This window comes from Varanus komodoensis, unplaced genomic scaffold (genome assembly GCF_004798865.1).
Source record: "Varanus komodoensis strain SLA01 unplaced genomic scaffold, ASM479886v1 scaffold25, whole genome shotgun sequence".
Classification (NCBI taxonomy): Eukaryota; Metazoa; Chordata; class Lepidosauria; order Squamata; family Varanidae; genus Varanus; species Varanus komodoensis.
In genome coordinates, this window is record NW_025335661.1 from 2616019 (window position 1) to 2637865 (window position 21847).

A 21847-nucleotide genomic window follows, 5' to 3' on the forward strand; every position below is an offset into this window, starting at 1 on the left:
GATTATCAGAAAACAGATCAGTATGGAGAAAGCCATGCCAAGCCATTTGTTGTTTCAGGTGCAGAAATAAACTGAGGGAAAAAAGAATTGAAGGAAGGTTAATATGAGCAGGTGTGTCTGATAAGCAAACACATATTCACAGCTCAGCCCAAGGATTGTATTGTATCAGTGCAAGGGTGTGGAATCTTTTCAGTCCAAGGACTGAATACAATTTTGGAGAAGCTCTTGGCAGCCCTGTTACAGTTACGGGTGGGCTGAAGGTGAGGACAGCAGGGCCAAAGGCAAAAGAGGTGGGCCCCAAAATAAAAAAAACCATCTTGAGTTAAAAGCTTTCACTGTGATTAAGCAAGCGTTTCAACCTTTCTGAATGGAGAAAAATGCAGAAAGCCTGGAAAATGTCTGAATGATTTGTGGCTGAGGGAAAGGGGGTGAGCTCTGGGGAAGGGATGTGGCCCTCTGGCCACTGAGCCTGAGTTGGCCAGCCACGTAGCAGCATTATAGGAAAAGGGAAGGAATGAGTCATCTTCTCCTGTATGGGACCTTAAGAACATTTTGTTTCAACCCAGTGCACTCCCATTCATCTAGGCCAATGCTGGCTTCTGTTCCAATAACGCAAAAGCATCCATTGTTCCAAAATATTAGAAACTGCAGTAGCTGCTGATTCCCCCAAAGGCAGTGGTGCTTCAAATCCCTCTGCCTACCAATGGACTGCTACCATTGTACATTCTGTAGGGTTTCCCCACCCTACTTCTCATATCCCAGGTCTCCAGATAGAAGCCCACCCTATCAGTAGTGATTGCTAAATATAAATTAATCCATGTTGAGGCAGGAAATCACGGAATACCTGATGAGTTGTTGCACTCATGCCATTTCTGGTAAGCTTTCCAGAGGTATTTGGGTACCATGTGTAATGTATGTGAACAGGGTGCCTGCTGTGAAATGGGCAGCAGGGGCCATTGCCAAAGGGGTCATTGGCTCACTGCCAAAGGCTCCTCAGCCCTGCCACGACTGTGTTCAATGTAACTTCTACAGTGAGGCACCCGCTGTAATTACGAAAGCTCTGACCGTGATTTAGAATCCTGATGATGTGCATTCTAAAGCACCTCCAGGTGTCCCCTATCCCCATCTCAGAAGTTACGGAGAACATGGCAGTGGTTGGGCTGAGGGGTTGGTAAGTCTCTCGGGATGGAGCTAAACATATGGCCTTTTTCACCACAGATGTTCTATTCCTATGAGTAAGGTGATATGTGGCTTACTTTATATTTAAACTGAAGGATATGGCTGTCTGGAGTCTGAACTGCAGACAGCAAGTCCTCTCAGATTTCACTATCAATTAATTTACTCAAGCATATTCAGATTCCATCTAGATTTTCTACAAGCCAATTACTCTTAGGTTCATTTGTCCCAGGTTGACCCCTTCCCCGATTACCTGTGTCTTTCATCAGAAAACATGCTACAGATTTCTCCCTTCATTGGGACAAATCCCAGTTTTTCCAGTCTGGGACACCGCATTCTCTCCCTTCAGTCAACTGGTCCAATCCTATATGTCAATCAGGGCCAGTTCTACCAATAGAGAGAGTGGGGAAGCTGCCTCTGGCAGTGGACATTGAAGGGGTGTGGGAGCAGCAGCAACAGCTCCCCCTGGTTATTTCTCCTGAGTCCCCCCCCCCACAACTGTTACCCCCTGTTGAGAAGCAGAGCTATAGGTACCCTTTGGCCTGCCTTGTATCCCTTAAGCTTGTCTGCTGTCCACTACTACATAGAAGGATGCTGTCCCATTACTGGTTAGTTAGATTCAACAGCTGGTTCAGTTTTCTCCTGGAGTATCATGTCTTTCTAGTTCAGACAGAAAAATGTCTTTGGCTGACCCTGTCCTTAATGTCACCTGCATTATTCCTGCTTCCCTCTCCCAAGTTAAAAAGGCATGAAAACAAAAGCACTAGGGAAAAAAAAAACAAGACATATTAAAACAGTCAGCTGGCTAACAAGCAGCTATAGTGCTCCCATGAAACAGCATCTGTGACTCATACACCTTCATAATGGTGTCCAAAATGTGCTTGCTTCTCATCAAAAGGAGAAAGGTAGAGAAGATATTCTCATCAGTATATCACTGCTAGGGCAGCTGTTGTGGCCTTGAAGTGGTAGGGAACAATCTTATGCATATTTAGGCAGATTAAAGTCCTACATCTTCTCCCATGGCTAGCTGAGGAATGTCGAGAGTGGTAGCACTTTTATCCATCTAAAAATGCATTCACTTGCAGGCTTGGGCAAGTATGCTATTCTGCCCATGCATTCCCCTGAGTACAATAGGGCTACCAAACCTCTAAAGATAACTTCTGATCAGTGGAAACATACCTTTCCAGAAGAGATCAGGTCATTGGAACTTGCAAAAATTAGCTTCCACAGACCTGCCCCAAATTGGAAACGAGCATGTTGGCATTAGGATTAGATGCACGAAAGCCCCATTGTAATCACTCTGAGTATAATGATAGTGGAACATCCCTGTTAGGTAATGCTTTTACACCTTGCTATTTTAAGGGCAGAATACAGACAGACAGACATTCAGACAGACGGTCCTTGATTTTTGTGTGTATTTTGTGCACTAAATGACAAACTGCAAATGGAGGGAAATAAAACTCAATTTAGGCATGCAAATAAACTATATTTGGTTTCATCACTGATCCTGTGCTCAAACCAGAGAAACTTTGGTATAATTCTTCACTTACAGAGTGACAGAGTAACTTCTGTGATCACAGCTGGCCTTATTCAAACTGCTACAAAACAGCGAAATGCCTGCAGTCAGCCATGTCACAGCAGGTGATTCACAGTATACTCTTGACTAGGTCTGGCTTAGGCTTCTAGGCAGCACTCTCACTTCATCAAAAGCTGCTACTTTTTTTTTCACCAGCTTTACTTAGCAAAAAAAAGGGGGAGGGGAGGAGCCTTGGTGCTTGTAGGAGACCAAGACATTGCATTTCTGTTAAAGTGTAGATCATGTTAATCGTTTGAACCAAACCAAGCCGTTATTAATACATACTTTCAGGATACCATTTTCTTGGGAGGAAACCCATTGAACATAGTTCCATCTTTGACTAAAACAGGTATAGGATTATGTCAGTGTAACAGGGGCCCTACAAGATTCAGTACCATATTGAGAACTATGCCAACCACCTGTTTTATCAGCAGGTGTGCCTAACAAGAACATTACATAATTTGGAAACGAATCTCTTCTTGGCCTAAAAGTACCTTTGTTATGATGAAATTTCATTTCATCTCGAGTTTTCCAGCTATTAGTTTCCATCATCCACTTTTACTAAAACATCAGCAAGATTTTGCAATGGGGAACTAAAGTTAGTGAATTCAGAAAGAGTTTTGTTGTTGATTTAAAGAAGGGCAGGATGAGAGCTGTTCATAATTACACCAGTGTTTCACTGGCCATGAAAAAGATTTTCCATTTACTACTGAGAAAATCAAGCAGTTAAAGAACTGCCTTTTTAAAAAATGGGCAGTGCAATCTTATGGCCATATGGTGATGAGACAGCCATAGGATTTTTAGGAATCTCAACTCTGACTTCAGAAGCACACAAGAATAACCTGAAAGTGGGGGTGGGGGGTGGGGGGACAGGCACCAACATGATAGAAAGTATCTTTGTGTTTCTTTGTGCCATCTAAGTGTTCACCAGGCAGGAGAAGCATGGTAATGCCCTTCACAAGTGTGTTCCTTCCATTCTGCATAGAATACCTATAACCCTGCAAGTCTGGAGTGTTACAGGAATCCAGCTTTATTGGTGCAACAGACTGTTTCTTAGCAGAAGTGACATACTGCTTTGTGTTTCTCATTATACAAATAGTGGCTGGAAATAGGCCGGGGATCCCCAATAGAACCCATGAATGGTTTCTTTGATTAACAGTTCACTGATAAACATAAGATGAAATGAGGTCAGTCAAAATGGAACTTCATGTTACTTACTTATAATTATGATAAGAATGGCTGCACATACTGCACCGAGGATGATCATCATCTGCAAAGAGAGTTAAGGAAAGAAAATGGAGAATGCTTATCTTTATCTGTGCCATTAGAGGGACTCTGCTTGTCCTTTTGTAGTGCAGATACTTTAGCTGCAAAGGTGAGTTAAACATTGCAGTGAAGGTGAACTAAGCTCCTTCACACAAAGTCAGGATTACTACATGATCTGCACATTCACAGATTTGAATGTGTGGATTTATTTCTGAAGTGCAAATTTAGAACCTTCTATCAACAAGCCCATTCCCTAAAATCTACAGATCATGACCTACTGGTTGTACTGTCACCTGATAGTAGTGACTAGCATTGCATTAAAATCCAGTGAATTTGGACCAGAGAACTTTCAAGATATCTACATCATCTGGGATTTGTGCCTTTATCAACACATTGTTAAGTTTGCAATTTTCAAAAGGACAACAGTGGTAATTTAATTGGAAGTATCTGAAATAGAAAGCTGAATCTGGGAAATGCCATCATTTTAATGATGCAATCCTGCTTAATCAGGTTAGATTATGTATATTTAACTGATGCAAATCACAATATCATTATTCTATTAGTGTAGCAAAATGTTCCAGAATTAGCATATTGTTAGGTGGAATGAGTAATAATTATACCAATAAACTCTTCACTGAAAGAGCCCCCTCATCCACTGCAGGTATTTCTGTTCCAAATATGAAGTATGTAAGCATAGCATCACTAATTGATCTTGGTTGATTAAAAATTTTAAACCATTGGTTGATTGATTTCACATTTTAAACTATTCAGAATTGCCTGTAGCTCCTGATATTTCGTCCAGGTATTGCTTTGTAGCAATCAATAAAAGATGATGATGCAGCACACTTCCATATCTTCTCTTGGGTCTGAAAAGAGCTCTGAGGCTAGTCTAAGGATATGTAGTCCAGGGTAAATTTATGGATAAATAGCCCATAAATTTCCCAGTTCAAATTCCAGAGTCCTTGATAAGTGGCATGCAGATCTTAGAACTTGTAATGGACTGACATACTGGGATGCTTCCTCTTGAAATAAGACCACATTTTTAATAGATAGCAGAAAGTTTTACCTTACAGTTTTTCCACCAGTGTTTCCTCTTCAGCTTAGCTGCACTGGTTTCAAATTGCGAGGCACCAGCTTGCAAAGCATCTGCCCTGTTATCAAGTTCTGAAAGCTTCTGGTCTCTTTCTAGTACTTTGTCCACGTTAACTCGCATTATGTCTACCACCTGAAATTGGAATACACTGCCAGTTAATGAGCCCATTCATTAAACACTGCAGTAGCAGCCACACACTTAAAAATAGTGCAGGAATTATAAGGAAAGCATAAAATAAAGCATAGCTTGCTCCGATTACTTCTTTCAGAAGACCATTTTATCCAAAATTCCTGTTAAATTTTGTTATCACCCTGCAAACTATAGTCCTAGTCAAGTATCCCGCACCCCACATGTGAATAGTGAATTTATGGAGAGGGAAGCAGGACCGTACCCGCCAGCTTTTACCTCCTGACGTTTACAAAGATGGGCAGCATCCAAAAGGTGAGCCATAACATTTTCAGCAGGGTGGGGCTGCTGGCCACAGCAATGGCAAAGACAGGCAGATACAGTTCCACCACCTACTCTGTGCATTCATTGTATGCATGAGGGGGAAACACCTGAATAGCAGCATTCATTGTTGAAATGGCTTGAGCTCCATTCCTAAGCACCCTTAATTAGAAATAAGTCCCACAACTGGTGTCACAGTTAAGCAGGTTCAGACACCTGCTAAGGGCGCTGACAAGAGCACCCTATAGTTTCTTCTCACCATACTTGTTCACCTGCCTCTCACTCCAACCCAGGCAACAAAGGTGGTGAGGAGAAGAAACAGGAGGAAAGGTCACTGCCTACCTGCTCAGTGGTTCACTGAGTAGTGATGAAAAAGAGAATCAGAGCAACAGCAGCTGACAACAAAGGTGCTGAGAAGATAAACTCATGGAGGGGGAGGCACATTGGGAGTGTCTTTTCCAAGGGCCCTCAAATGCCTGGGGCTTGTGCTGTCCTTGGCCACCCTTAACTGTGAGAAGACAACTGAAGATGAGAGCAGTTTTGCTTTTGAAGCTGGATAGAAATCAGATCTTATCAAGTAAGTTATCTTGATAAGATCTTATCAGTTGCTGGGAGTGAGAAAGACAGTTGCTCTTGGCATGCATTTCCAGGGCTTTCTGGCTAGGACTTGGAGCAGGAGGAGGCCTTGGAATGTGGGCCAATTCCAGAGGCTGAGATGAAAGGAGCAGAGGTGCTTATCTCAAGGCTGCTCTTCCCAGGTGCTCCAACAGCCTCTGCAAATAACCAAATTGTACAGCTCTTCAGAGTGCACTTGTAACAGGGGAGGTTTTCAGAGACAGATGAAGCAGGTATGGCTTTCCACCCCATGGCGTGATGGCAGCAGAGGAGAGTGGTCCAATTAGAGGATCAGCATGCATAGAGGAAGCATGTGCCTTTCCAGAAGGCCCTTTAAAAGGATGGAGGGCCCAAACATACTCAAAAGGAAAGTTCCTAGATTGGGAACTATGATTGAGTTCAATGAACTGCACCAGAGCTTCATTCTGCTGGTTTGTTCTTCTGGAAAATACTTTGGTTAATAAAGAACATTTTGCTTGAAAGGTCCATGGCATTGAATACACGAATGGAGGAAACCTGGCTCATGGCAGTTTTGTATCTTCTCAACAAGGAAGACTTGGAAAGAAAGTTTAGATGCAAGCATAGCCTCATGTCATTTCCAAACTCCTATTTATCTCATCTTCTTTCTCCCAGTAACCTTTTCCTTTTGCTATCTGCTATCCTCCTCCCCACTCCCTGTTTTCTGCTTCATTCTGTTTCTGTAGAGGTCCTCTAAGAGCAAACGGTCCCACAACTCATCACAAGGATATGGCTATAGCCATAAAGGTACAATAGTATCTTTCTTATTGGGAAACAAGACAACTAAAGTTCTTACTTAAGTATTCAGCAGATGAAAAAGAAGCTATTAGATTTAATTAAGCCATTTGTTTGCTTTGCTTTGCTTTTCCCAGCAGAACGCCAATGTTCCTAGACTATACAATAGTCCGCTTAGAGGGCCTTTGGGCTGATTAAGTGGATAATAAATAAACACATGCATAAAATAGTCTGATTCTGATCTCTGTAATACAACTTTGCTCTCTGTTAATGCTATCTCGGCAGTACTGTATAGAAAAACTTCAATTTCTGCACTGGATGGCTGGCAGATAACCTGGCTGTAGATCAGAGTATTTTGCCCAGAGCCATACATAATCAGTTACTTTTCACAGCTTCCCCATCTTCATTCCAGGTTCATCTGAAGGTTCTATAAGCAGTTTGGGCTCTGAGTTTCTGAGAGCACTTGGGTAAGACACTGTCAAAAGGTCTCCTCCCTCAGTATATTTACTTTTTCACTTCCATTCTCATCAGCTACATTTGATCCTCATCTGCTTTGCCATCGTTCATTTATTCATTCCATTTCTTTTCTATACTACCCAATAACTAAAAGACTCTCTAGGTGATTGACAAAGTTAAAAAACAAAAACAAAATATAATATGCAAACAATAAAACAATAACCCCAAATAAAACGGGGAGAATAGGCCCACAGCAACTGCTATAAAATTGGTCCAGAGGTACAGCAGCAATACCAGGTACAAATTTGAGAATAAAAATCGACTATTAAAATACTGGACAAATAAAAGGATTTTTACCTGGTGCTGAAAGGAATAAAGGGTAGAGGTCGAGCACACCTCTTTGGGGAGCTGATCCATAGTTGGCATGGAAGTTAAGATCCCCCAGAACTATCATCCTGGGGGGCCTCAATCCTAAGTTTGGGCTAGCCTTGATTATAAGAACCAAAGTGATTATCTGTAGGCAAACATTTGAGAAATATGCGATATTTTCAGCAGGCACAAATCCACTAATGCACTTTCCTCCCATTTTTGTCCATTGTTATTTAGAGCCACTCTGCTTCAGTCGAATACTTGGCATCGTGTTTTCACTGTCCTTTTCTTCATTATTTTAAGAAATAAAGAATCAGACAGACTGTTTAATCTTGTTCAATACAGTGATGTGATAAGCGACAAATCCCAATCAAATCTGACTACACTATGACATTACTGAGGGAATAGTAGCCACAATGCCTTTGTTTATTTTTGAGAGAAAAGGGGATGGGGGGAGTGTCTTTGTTGACTTTGATAGGCTTTATTGCTCTTCGTCCTTGTCTCCTCCTTTGAAACTTCTCCTTTGAAAGTTATGTATACTAGCACGGATTTCTATGCTGTGGGTGTTTAGTGCCACCTAAAGGAGTTGTGTAGCAATGGTGATGTTTCCTGACTATCTTTTCAGATAAAGTAAAAATAAAAAATATTGCACAGCAAATTCACAGCTATTCTGTGTTGTTGTGTAAGACCTGGAGGCATTCCCCAGTGGAAATACTTCCATTGCAGGATATTGTACGTCCCAAAATCAGTCATACAGGAAGCTGAGTACAGAGACAGATTTGTTGCTGCTTGCGTTCAATTTTCAGAGTACACACAGAACTGCAGCAGAAGATTGCCACATGGCTGACTGTTCAGTGGGGTGGGGAATTGTATGGCTGCAACTTCTTAGTGGGTTGTGTGTGTTGTTTCCTGTGTCTCTGGGTCATGTGAAAACAAGATCCAGGCTTCATCAGGCCGAGGTCTTTCAGGTCTACCGTTCTGTCCACACGGTGGCCAACCAGCTGCCCATAGGAAATACACAAACAGGACATGTGCTTATAAGCCAGGAGATATTTGCATGTCTTTGTAAGTTTTTTGAATGTGTGCCATATGTGTGTTGTATCTGCGGCCTCTGTGATCTCTTAATGACTTGAATCATACAGAAAAGCACAATGAAAATGGTACAAGGAAACTTTGTCTTGGTACGAGAAACTCTAGTAGGTGTGTTCAGACCTATGCTTTAAATTCTTAGCTTTAGTGCAGAGTTCCCTTTGTAAAATGGGCATTTTTCTAACTCCTTGACCATTTTGTACATATACATGTTTTGTCCTGGCTTGGCTCAATATCTTGGGTTATTAGCTTCACAGATTTGTTGAGTTCTCTGCTATATGGAGCCTTTGATTGTCTTTGGGACTAGCACAAACCTCTTAATTCCATATGTAAAATGCTATGCTTAATCCCTTCATCATGTAATGACTATTAATTGACCTGAAGCTTGCTTACTTATCAACCCCAATTTTCTGGCTCTGCCAAGGTCCCCCGATTTATTTTTTATTGCAGGATATGGCAACCCAACAACCACTACAGCTTACTGGGTGTGCTGTTCTACCTTCAGCTTTTGCCTTGAATAGATGTTTTCCTCCTTAAAGCAGGAAGGAAGAGATCAGAATACCATGTACAGAATCTGATTCTGTGCCCCTGGTGGGTTTTACTCACTCAACTCATCCATCCATTCACTTAAAGAATAAGAAAAGTTTATACCACAGCACCATAATTGTTTTATGGTTTGTCACTTGCATACTTCATCCTGAACCAATGGTTGCTTATTATAAGCAAATTCAAAGTGGCCAATAGACTGTTGTGACAGAACAAACAATTTAAATCATAGTCATGAAATCCCCAAAGGAAATGCAAGAGGACTCAAGAGGACTCAGCTCACCTCATTCACTTGAGCCTGTGTCTGTTGCAGCCTCCGATTGCTCGTCATGTTGGTCTGAGGAGGAGTTCCTCCTACTCCTGGGCTGGAGGCACCTTGGGAAGGACTTGGTGCTGACCTGAATCAGAAACCCAGCAAATGTACTCCTGTTAAATAAGTCTTTTAATGTTTTCATGTTTGCATATAGATTTTCAGGTTGATTTTTTAGAAAATTCAAGATGAATGTAGCCACCAGTCAGAATGGATTTATGAACGAAGTAAGGAGAACATGGTATGTCCTAGAAAGGGGCTGATCCATTCATCTCTACCCAACAGTTGCAGCCATTGTGAAAGAGAAAGTTTGAACCACAATACTGCCCTCTCGAGTGCATCATGTACATAACTTTACCAGTCTTGCTACCTGAGCTTCTTTGACTGGAGCATCTGGGAAGTGGAGGCTAATCCCAGTCACAGTACCTACCAACCACTGAGCTATGGCCTCTCCCAAAGTTCAAGGCTTTGAACCAGAAGCAGCAGTGACTTACATTGCAGATTATGCACCACGAGCCACCAAAGCTTCTGGAATGTTGTTTCTTCTCATCCTCATAATATGACCTGCTTAGCTAGGGTTGTTATTTTTCATTTTGCACATTGGGATTGAAAGAGAAGGGAAATAAATTCTTCAAGGTCATTTTGCAAATATATAAGGGGGCATCTTCATACATTACCAACATTTACACTAAAAAAATACCTTCAAGAAGGAACTGATGTAAATGCTACATGCAGGTCACATATAATGGAGGTTTTTCACACCAGTGTATGTGGAAAGTGATGGCTACCTGCATCTCCATGAAGTGGAATAGCTACAGAGGCAATTGCTGTTCCATGTATGAGTTTAGGAAGGCAAAGACATTCCTGAACCCAGTTTCTGGTATGTCGGTCAAGTGCTTTAACTACTGGACTGCTGCGCCAGACTTATTTGGATCCAAGTAGTCAAAGCCAAAGTTGCTAAACTTTGCCAAGACTAATTTAAAAAGACGTTCGGCTACTAATAAGAGGAAATCGATACTCATTTATTCTCTAACTATGACATAGTGATGGTCTTTTCCCTCCATATGCCTGTTTTTACCAAAGCCTCCCTTTGGCGGGCTATGCCAGATCTAATTTATGCTGTGATGGCTCAACACAAGCTGGTAAGCCTTCCTCAGACGTACCGGTCTAACAGTTCTTAATGATTCATCCCTCCCACGTACCTGTGACTCAGTGTCTTGTTTGAATGGCCCTTCATCAATTCCTCCCACAAAGGGACATAAAGCCTTCTCTAGAACAGCCAAGGAAATCTCTGTACGGATCAGCGGGAGCAGGGAGGCATCTAGAAAAACCCATACAAATCTTCCTACACAATTGTCTGCCCCACAAAGTGCAGGCCAGGTAGTGGCATCATTAAACCTCCCCTCTCTGCCTCATCAGAGAACCAGTGCAGGAATTGTGTTGCCCGGTTATAGAATCTCCACCATGTCTGGGTTCACACGAGATGGGGAAAAAGCAAAAACAGCCCTGCACTGCTTGCATGGTGATGGCTTTTTGCCTGAACTTACTGGTCAGACAGTCATGTGGCTACTCACACAATGTGGGTTCCATGCTCCCCACTCCATCTTTTAGCCTTGCCATGTGTCCTGGCAGCCCTGCAAGTGGAATTCCCATTATTTCCCTTTCTTGCTTATGGAGTACATCCTCCTCCTCCCGATTAATTTGCTGCAGTCGTAAGACAGGTTTCCTCTCCTCCCTTCCAAGTGTACCTGCATGTCTGTTGTACTTCCTGGCCACTCAAGCCCCCACAGAGATTTTTTTTTTAAATTAAACATAAACACTGTAATTTCCCTGCTTCTCCCTCCATGCATTTTTGTGTTTTTCTGTTTCCAAAAGTAAACAGAAGCAGACTTATCACTCAGCCAATGGGAATAAAGCAAGTAATACCATGTCTGTTGCTACTGCCTTGAGCTAGGTTTCATTTTTCTTCACATTCAAGCCACAGACCTTTCTTTGCAAAGAGTTCTTTATTCACCAGTGTTTCTTCCAGAAGCACAATCACCCAGAATGACTCTGAGCATGCACAGAGGTCATTGCATGGAATCTAGTATTTACTTCTAGAAGTTGTCCATTTGAGTATGTTTGGTCCCCAACCTTTCTGAAGGGGCCTTTTGGAAAACAGCATGACTCCTCTCTGCACACTGGCCCTCTAGTTGGGTAGTCCTCTTCTCTCAATGCTGCATCATGGGATTGACAGTTGCACCCTTTTCATCTATCTCTGAGAAACTCCCCTGTTCCAAGCCCCTTCCAACTAGCTTTACATCTTGATTATTCTCAGGGGCTGCTGGAGCACCTGAGGAGTCTGGCCTTGAGATAAACACCTCTGCTTCTCTCATCTCACTGTCTTGAGTTGAGTTCAAGCCTCCACCATTCCTCCTCTGATCAGCGTGCCCTGGGAATGTGTGCCAAGAGCAACTTCCTCTCTCATTCCCAACAGCTATGGAACTGAGGGCAATAAAGACTGAAGTCTAGAAGCAGCCACTTCCATGGCCGCTCTTGCCAGGGGAAGCTATGATGTTTCCATACCAACAGTGGTAAAATGGTGATCCAGGTCCAGAAAATAGGAGAAGCCACAGTGAAGTGTGGAAACCTTAGAATAGATCGTAGTTCTCTCTGTGGTTTCAGAAAACTAATTCTACAATGTAGGAATTCCAGAAAAGGGTCTGGATGACACATCAGACCCACAATGGTAAGATTTCAGCATAGCACCTTGTGTTATGCAAACCTTCCCAGTGTCTTTTTGTTTTAGACCTAGAGTAATGGCCATTTTTCAAGTAATATCTACTCCCATCTGCCTTATTGTTTAAAAGCATTGACTCTGTGTGATATTTCCCAAGTCTAGCTGTCTTCTCAGCTACTTATATGCTTTCTGGAAGCTGTATAGGTGTAGTTGTAGGTCACTTTGTTTTCAGGGGTAATGATTCCTTTGCAAAGTTACATCACATATGAAAGGGATTTGAGTCAAAACCAAGGAGCACATCTGTCCCAGGTCTCATTTGTCAGCTGAAAGGAGGAAATGTTCCCCTCATTTCTGCTAAGGCTTTCCAAGTGCCCTCACATGCTGAGTCTCAAGGGCTGGAATCAATTGCTCCTGTGTTGCCTCCCAAATTGTGCAGTGAGCTCCCTAAAGAAGTCTACCTGGCTTCATTGTCTTTTGTGTGCTAGGCAAATACTTTTTTATTCTCCCAGGCATTTAAGAAGTAAGCTAACTTCCATTCACTTCATTATTAATATATTTAAAACTGCATTTTAAAATCAGCTCCATTTTTAGCTTTTTAAAAAATACTTTTCAATGAATTAAATCTTATGTGCTTTTACCATTGGATTATTTTTTTCCTTTTATTGTGATTTGGCCCTGAGAGCTTCAGCTACAAGGTGACTCATAAATTAAACAATGAGAATGAATAAGATAGTGTTCTGCTGTACCAATTTCGGAATGATAATTGAGGGGGCAACTCATTGGTAGATAAGCATATGTGGAGCTGGACGACTCGTTTTCCTTTGCATTCAACCCAAAACAGATAGGCAAGCAATGTGACTCTTTCAGGATTGGTGTTATGTGATCCAGACAGCTGTCAGTACCTGGCAGCTGTGTTTTGCTGCTTGGATACTGGTATCCTAGCAGCTGCAGTTTGCTCCAACTGCAATTCTCCAACAGTCTTCAAAGCCTGCTTTATGTTAACTACATTAAAATAATCCAAATGAGATCATGGACCACTGTGGCTGAATTATCTCTGTCCAGGAATTGTCATACTTGTAGAATAATTTCTTTTCCTCTGTTCTATATTTTTGGGTTTTTTTCTTTTTAATCATTAAAATACTGCTTAATCATCTGTCAAAAAGATTTCAGAGCAATGCATAAAGCTCAAGTAAAATTATTCATCCAGATATTCAAATGCAATATAGTAAGAATAGCAAGTGATCATAATAGAATGCAAGCAATGGGGGTTAGGCCTCTAAAATGCCTGGCAAATAGGGGAATCTTAACCTTTCAGGACAGCACTCTAGAGTTGGGTACTACCTCAGAAAAAACCTTCTGCCCTCTGCTAAAGAGAGTACTTGGAGGAGGACCTTTAGAGAAAACTTTAAGACATAGTCACACTGCCTTGGGAAGAGGCACTTCTTCATGTATTTTGTTGCAAGCCACTTAGGACTTTAAAGGTAAATACCAGTGTTATAAACTGAACTCAAGGACAAAGAGTTTTGAGTGTCCTTAACCAGAGGTGTACTCAGTAGATTCACTTTCTGGTTTTATTGTTTACTCCTTCCTCATTCTGTCTATCTCAGCTCTCAACTTTAATTCTGCAAAGTGTCCTAAATGGAAGGAAACAGAGCCAGTCCAATATGTGACTGCCTGAAGCCAAAGAAAAAATGGTACCCCTTCCTCTGCTCCATTCTATGTTCAGAATCCAACAGAATCTCCCTTCTGCATTGTGAATGCATTGTCCACCACACCCAAGGGCAGCAGGACTGTCTCTGCAGCACACACAGTTCTGTCTTCCATACAGGGAAATGCTCAGGGGGCCAGGAGGAAGAGGCCAGGAGCAGGGGGCACTGCCCCTGCCCCCAATATTTCTGCTGGGTGAGACAATCAACTCATTCTGCTTAAGGGTAAGAAAGACTTTGCTTACTTTTGCCTATCCACAAAGCTCCACAAGATAGTGCACCCCCAAGTTCTAGAGCTAATTAGTTTTTTTCAGCCTGTGGTCCTATAATTCCCATAAGGTCCAGACAATATGGTCAATGGTCAAGAAGAAGTTATTATCCAACACATCTGGAAGTCACCAGAAGGAGGAAGGCTGGTCTAGACTGACAAGCAAGTAGGTTTTCAGCACTGGTGCTGAAGATGCAAAACTAGGCAGCTATCAAGGGCCTGTGTTTTCCTGAGATGGTTCACCAACCATTTTGAAAGGTCTGGGCACAGAGAAGGAACGGTACCTAGAAAATTGCCAAGGTCAGTCAGTGCATGGCTTATCAAGTTCTGTTTCTGTGAGTGTATGTGCAGCTGTAATGAAAAGCTATTATTTTTAACAGTAGGATTTATTGCTCTCTTGGGTGCCCACAACTCATTAATAAAAGTGTTTGCCATCTATGCAGTACCAAGTCTATCAGTTGGCTGTCTGGATTATAATGATTAGTCATTTAGCATACAGCTACATTAAAAAATGAAATGCTACCAGATGTACATTGGTTTGCTGTAAGTTGGGGATGCAAAACCTCTCTCAGTCCAAGGACCAAATTCAGTTTTGGAGACGTTCTCTAGTGGCATATTCTAGGGATGAGCAGGGCCAAAACAGAAAGGGTGGAACAGGTTCACCCCCTGCCCAACAATACCAGTACATTATAATCTGAAGCTCTTACTGCCAGGAACTACATCCTAAGAGAGGCATGTTGACCTTTTAGAAAGAGGTGGGAAGCTGCACAAAGTGGGAATCCACCAAATTCCCCAAATGGGAAAAAGGAGGTGAAGCCAGAGGACAAAGTTGTGATATCCAGACAACCCAAGAGGCTGGACTAGGACATTGGGTGGGTGGGTCTGAAATTCTGCATCCCTAACGTAAGAAATGTAAATCATCTTAAAAGAGAGAGTTAGAAGCTGAGATCCATATGACTATTTGCCCTTCATACACAACATCAAGAATACATGGATTTCCCCCATGCTGTGTGGGACTTACACATGTGTCGCTATTAAAGGCGATTAAAAAGAACATGGAATTTAAAAGAGCAAGATGCTAACAGCATGGTAAAGGAACCATGCTGGGTGCGCTGTCACAGCTTTTGCTGTGTAGCACTTCCATAAGCCCTTTTGAAAATGCATCCGTACATATAATAAATGGGAACATAGATGGGGAAATGGGAAAATAGGTATGCTGCGGCAATCTACTTTAAAAACCTAGATAGATGTATAATTCAAGGTCTAGAGAAGGGAATATGGATTTCAGAGATTTTAAAAATGATTTAAAGTTAAAATAATACCCAACAGGCAATTTCTATCACTTAAAACCAGGGGGAACACCCTGAGTCCTCATGGCCTTTGGTGTGGTCCTACTCCCTTCCCTGAAGGACTGAAATTCAGTAGTGCAACAGAAAAATAGTATCAGCAAACTACTAAGGAGTCTCAAAAGAGTCAGAATCAAATTAGTCTGTATTTAAAATTAGCTTGTCAGATTTCAGCAGCAAACTACCACTATTTCTTTATTCATGTCATTGTAGGCAGCGCGATGGCAGGACTGTAGCCCCTGAAGGAACGCATGGGCTGGAAATTGGCTCCAAAGTTGCCTTCCCCAATATTCAGCATTATGGGTAGATGAGCACTTGTGCAATAGAACACCATATTGGTTGATCATGCAGCCTCCATGAATTCAAACAAAATGCTTCACAGAATGGTACAGGCATCTAGCACCTCTTACACACCAAACACAGTTATAGTTCTTGTTTAACTGTCCAAATATTCTACTGAAGATGCATATCTAATAGCTTGAAATTAATAAAGCATCAGACTTTGCAAACTTCCACATGGGATGCTTTTGAGGGAGATATGTGACCTGCTGGCTGGGAAAACCCCAAACTCCAGGACAGGATATGCTGGCAGAGAACTACTCAATAACATTCTCATTAAAAGAATTCATACCATGTGACTGGACTGGCACAATGAGCAATACATGAAATGAAGTTGTCTAGAGCTAATAAGAATATTCACTGAGCATTCCTCCAAGGTAAGATGATTTGAATCTAAACAGAGGTCTCCTTAAGGCAATTCCCTCATATTACCATTGCTGTTGAAAGCACCTACTGCACAGACACCATGGGAATGATTGCTCATCACACCATCCAATCTGGGCAATAAGACAACCCATCTTACTGGTGCACCCAACAGATATTTGGGCTCACTATTAGGTGGTGGCCATCTCCCTTCCCATCTTTGTGGGTAGCCCAGGAAACACTGTGGGAGGACCAGGTTTTCTCCCCCATTCACTGTGGGATTCACCACCATTTTGATTTAAATTTAAACCTCTTTTTCTAGAGATTCTGAAAGCCACTTTTTAATAGGAACCCTGTTTTGACAGTCACATCAAAGGGTTTCAATGGCACCTTAGGGGTGGCCTGTGGTTGCCAAACATTTATTTTAATTTTCTTGTCTCTCCTCCAATTTTCCCCAAATTTCTGATTTTTAAAGTGTCTGCATTTGCAGACATCTGTAGTTGCATGGGAATGGGGTACCTTAGATGGGCACTCTGCCTGGTGACAAAGGCCACCCTGGGTATTGCAGGTAGATTTATTTTCCCCCTAGGAGCCATTTGAGAGCTGTCAAAATGCGAGCCATCAAATGCAATCAAAGGTGCAAGTAATCTTAGCTCACAAAATTGTGCCAATGGCTCATTCAAGATCCTTGTGTCTGTTCTTTTTTGTGAAGGTACAATTATGTGTCTGAATAGTCTCTGCACTTTTGCACTTATTCTGAAAATTCTTCCACCCCCAACGATCTTGCATTACAACAGAGAAAGCTCACAACAACGTATTTTTGCAAGAAAAATAAATTTCCCTTCAGTTACTGGGAGGCTTTAAGGAAATTCTGAGGGTGAAATTGTATGTTTGTATGTGTCACCATTGTTCCTGCTACCTGCTACCCCAAAAGTCCTGGTGCTTCATCCCTATAAGCCCTCAATCCAGTACACCATATGTCTTGAGGTATCTTAAATGCCAACAGATTAATTCTGACCTAAGCATTGTGAAGCACAGCCCAGTTCACTGATACTGAAGGATGCATATACACACTTATCTGTCAGTGCTCTGTCCTTAACATACTCATCAAACAATGTCTCCTTGGAATGGAAGCCCACCACCCCATGATGCTTGGAAGGTTTTCTATGTACCAGCCATTAGCTGCCGCCATCTTTTCCAGGACAGCCCTTTCTTTGTCATGTGGCTTATGATAAGGAGACCAGTCTGGAAGGGCACTATTTAATCAATAAAATATAAATGACCGAATAAGTGAGTCATCTTTATGTGAATGTAAAAGCGTGGTGAGTGTACCTTGCAGTGTGCAGGTACTTGTCTAAGCTCCTTCTGCTGTTCCATTTGGAGCAAATGCCAGAGATAAATTACTATATAAGCCAGAACAGAAACATTACAAACTTGTGAGAACAGTTACTCATCTTGGATATGACTTATTTAAGCTACACGGTCAAAAGCAGGAGGGAAATGTGTGATAACATCAACCTTCCCGGCACAGTGTAAATTATTTGACTAAATGTGCAGAAACCCAGTTCTGCAAGAAGGCATCTGTTAAAAAATGTACTCTGATGCAAGGCACAGTCCTAACGATTGCGCCCTCCATGCTTGTGGGTCCCTGAGCTCAGAAGCTTGCAGTGCAGAGTGGGAGGGGCAGAGGCCATCTCTGCCTCCCTGGGCCTCCCTGGGCTCTGCATTGAATTTGCTACCAGCTGTCCAACAGAGGTGCTTCAGAGGAGAAAGGAAGGGGGCTGGAACACAGTATCTTGTATCCTGGCAGCTCCAGTCTGCTCTCCTTTTTGTCCTCGAATACCTCCTTTCCAAGGTTTTGACTTCCTAGGGGAGGAAAGGGCCAGATGGGAGAGAGATCCGGATGCAGTTTCCTAATACTAAGGTTAGAACTATGTTTCTGACGTGGATCTGGGAAGTCACATTATCCTGTCTCTCCCCCTGCCCCATGATGTCTAGGGTCCACTGAATCTCCTTAGCATGCTTACTTGGGAGTAAGTTCCTGTGTCAAAGACTTTTAGATATCTTCTGCAGTGCATGAACAAAAGCACAGCCATAACCAGGTGCAAATTGTTGAGAGAAAGAACATTTAATTGCCAAGATAATATTTGTAGGGGAACCTGTGTGACTTTCTTTAGGCACATGGAGATGTAAACACAGTTGTTAAGAACTGCAATCTCAAGACCTTGCTGTCAAGCAAAGGTGTTGGTATAATCAGTGAATATATTTACACCAAGCATTGTCATTAACACTTTTTTTATGGAACATGAAATGTTCTGTATCAACTGGCTGATTTTTCTGCTCTAAAACGATTATCCACATGGTTAACCCTTGGATAAGCATCAGCTAAGGGAATGCAAATGGAACCAGTAGCTTGCTAGCTGCTTGCAACCATGCTCAGTCCCTGAACTTTGTTCTCTATCAACCTTTAGTAGGATGCGTGAAAAACCACAGTGGGAACATCTGCTTTTCAAGTCCATTTTTTCCACAGAAAATTATTTCCACATCCATATTCCAGCCAGTACTATTTGCAGAGGTGTTCTTTTAAAGTATATAAATTGTCCTGGATTAGGTGTTTTCCATTCCTGCCTCCCTTGCTCATTCATTTTACCCTGTGAGTTGAGCCTTAAAGGTGAGCAAACACTTCATCCTTCTCATGCAGGCATTAATAATGTTGAACAGGTCTTGGGAAAGGAAATTACAATTTCTTTTCAGTTCGTAGTATATACATTTAGGTTGCAAAGGCTGAACCTCAAGGGAGGAGGGCTGTGTGAAGGTGTTGCTTGATTTTTCAACTGTATGAATCTATGAAGTGAATTATGTGTCATTGACAGCTGGAAACGCAGCCTCAAATGTGGTAACCTTGATCTGTCAACTAGGCCCTAATATTCTTTTCTCCCCCTTTCTTCCTAAATGGGCAATCAGGGTTGATCTTTGCCAATATCCTAATGCTGAGTAGGCTATTATAATGTCAGTTTTGCAGGCAGAATCCTATAAATGCTTGGCTAATTCCTGTTCAGAGGGTTTTCAGTTGGCATTAGCTGTGAAAATTAACTACCAGAGTGACTACTGATATCAAATTCCAGTATTCCTGAGGCATGTCAGAAAAGTTCCCCATCTAGTTTAGCATTTAGGGCAAGTTTAATAGCGAGAACAGCTCTTCTTGTTTATTTGAACTGATTGCACTAACGCACTCTGCAACTTGGCATGTTTTGTTAATAAATCTAATTGTGTGTTTAAATGCAATCCTGGACAGCCTTCTTGGTATTTGCCAAGGTATTCTACTTCTCTCATTTAAAATTAAATAAATAACACTTTCTACTGGTACCTGGCGGCAAGTGCTAAATTGGTTTCTGTTGGTGCTGAAAACTGACAGTTTAAAGAAGTTGTTTAGTGCTGCTTCTACCTTGTACTCATCTTTGATCAGTTTACTTGACCTTTGCTGCACATGTGTTGGTGCCAAGGCCGGTTTCTCAGATCTTCCACTGTGTCCGTGGACCCAGAACATCCCTAGTTCAAAGCACAGCTGGTATGGCTCAGTCCAAGGAGCTTTGGCATACTAGTGTCTCTCTCACATCATAGCTCTGCTTTGGACCTCAAGCCAACCTACCTGAGACTCCTGTTGCTCCACTTCTGTCTAAACATTCAACTGGATTACTTGAATGAAGGACAGCATTTAGTAGCAAAGGTGGGACACACAGATGAACAGGTAAGGTAGGCTTTCCTTGTGACACTTTCCCCCCATGCCTGGTAGTGTGAGGGTACAAAGAACATGTTCTCTGAGGGTCTCCAGATTTTGTCACAATTTGGCTATAATCTTATCAATGGACCTTGTTATGTTGTGGGTTAAAAGGTAGGACGCTGGGGCCCAAGAATTGTTAGCATTATCAGTAATCTCTTGCAAGCAAATTCACTTAGACTGAGAAAGTGAAGATCAGTGAACACCATCTGCTGAATCAATAGTGTTGACTCATTGTTCATTACAGGTGGGTAATGGCTAAAGCGATGGGGTAGAGAAACAAAAAAAAAATCATTTTCTGGGTTGAAACTGTAGCTGGATAATATTCCATTTTATTGATATGATCTGCTAAAGATTGCTTTAATTAGTCGGGCAACATGGAAAGCTGGAAAAGCCATATCACCATTCAAGATTCTGTTGTTATCTAGCAGTAAGCATGAAGACAATTTATAAGGTAGGCATCTTCTAGGTTACGGAAGGCAGGGTGCCTGTACTGGAAGGTCATATTCATTCAGTGACTCACACCCTAGGAAGCACTTTTAGCAGCGATTTGATGGCAGGACTATGGCCAATGATGCTGTCAAGAGAGACGGGGACTAGCGTGATGCACTGAGTCAGCTTCCAGCTCACCCGTCTTTGACTCCCACACACCCAAGACGTTTGATGTTAACATTTCCAATAGAAGCCTGGTTTACAAAGCTTCTGATCATTTCATTGCCCAATTTTGAAAGGTTGCAAACATATTTCACAGTTATCAAGATGGAAGATTTGCTCTTTAGCACATAGCATCCCAACAAGCAATAATTGATGGTACAGAAAAATTTCCAAGGTACAGAGGGGAGTCCCAGTGTTTATGTAGCCAAAATGGTACCATCCGCGTTCCAGAAAGAGGCATTGGACAGATGCCAAGATTTACAGAAGCATTAAAAATATCAAAAGAACACTAAGGAGGTAAACACCTCAAAACATCCCACTGAGGACTGAGCAAGTTCACTGGCCATGGAAGAAGACATGGAATAGAATATCCTGGAGGACTGCTTAAACAGGAACAGCCAACATTTTATTGCTGGTTCTGCTTTTTATTACTTTTGAAGTGTCATCATTTTCATGCTGCATTCCTAAACTCACTAAGCTGAGATGAGGAAGTTCCCCTGAAACTCAGTGGGACTTCCTTTTGAGTAGAACTGCATAGCATTCAGCTGCCCTTGTGTGAGGAATTCAGGAGCATGTTCTTTGTAATAAACTGTAAATAAAGATAAGAGATTGGCAAAGGGTGGGATGTAGCTAGACAGGCTGTTTAGTTATATTTATGTCCTACTTTTTTTCTTCAAGAAACTCAAGGCAGATTACATAACCCTTCACCTCCTTCTCTCAGTTTGATCCTCAGAACAACCCTATGAGGATTATCTGTCTAGGCAGAGAGTCAGTGACCAGTCCAAAGTCAGTGAGCTTTGTAGCCAGGTAGGGAACAGAACCTGGATTTCCTAAATCCCAGTCCAACACTCTATCCACTACACCACACTGTCTTACATAGGCTCCAATTTCAAATAAACTGGTAAAAGACTTAATCCTAAATGTACAGTATGTAATATAGTAGACCTGTCAACATGTGATTAATCTGTAGCCAAAGAA

At 41.9% G+C, this 21847-nt stretch overlaps 1 protein-coding gene across 1 annotated transcript; it reads right to left on the reverse strand.

The window, feature by feature from the left end:
* Positions 1-3962: 3962 nt before the first annotated feature.
* On the reverse strand, positions 3963-10933 carry LOC123024691 (vesicle-associated membrane protein 2-like). The gene is made up of 4 exons (XM_044432736.1): positions 10899-10933; positions 9670-9784; positions 5085-5243; positions 3963-4022 (listed from the first exon to the last, which is right to left on the reverse strand). The coding sequence occupies exons 1-4, from the start codon at positions 10931-10933 to the stop codon at positions 3963-3965; spliced, it is 369 nt and encodes a 122-aa protein (XP_044288671.1).
* Between the last annotated feature and the right edge of the window lie 10914 nt (positions 10934-21847).

Bases quoted from the DNA above. Each gene is read 5' to 3' on its own strand.
- LOC123024691 (XM_044432736.1), bottom strand. From the start codon at position 10,933: ATGAAGGGCCATTCAAACAAGACACTGAGTCACAG. The intron at 9,785-10,898 runs GTACGTGGGAGG...TTTCTGATTCAG, and splicing joins AACAAGACACTGAGTCACAG to GTCAGCACCAAGTCCTTCCC. The intron at 5,244-9,669 runs GTGAGCTGAGTC...TTCCAATTTCAG, and splicing joins CACAGGCTCAAGTGAATGAG to GTGGTAGACATAATGCGAGT.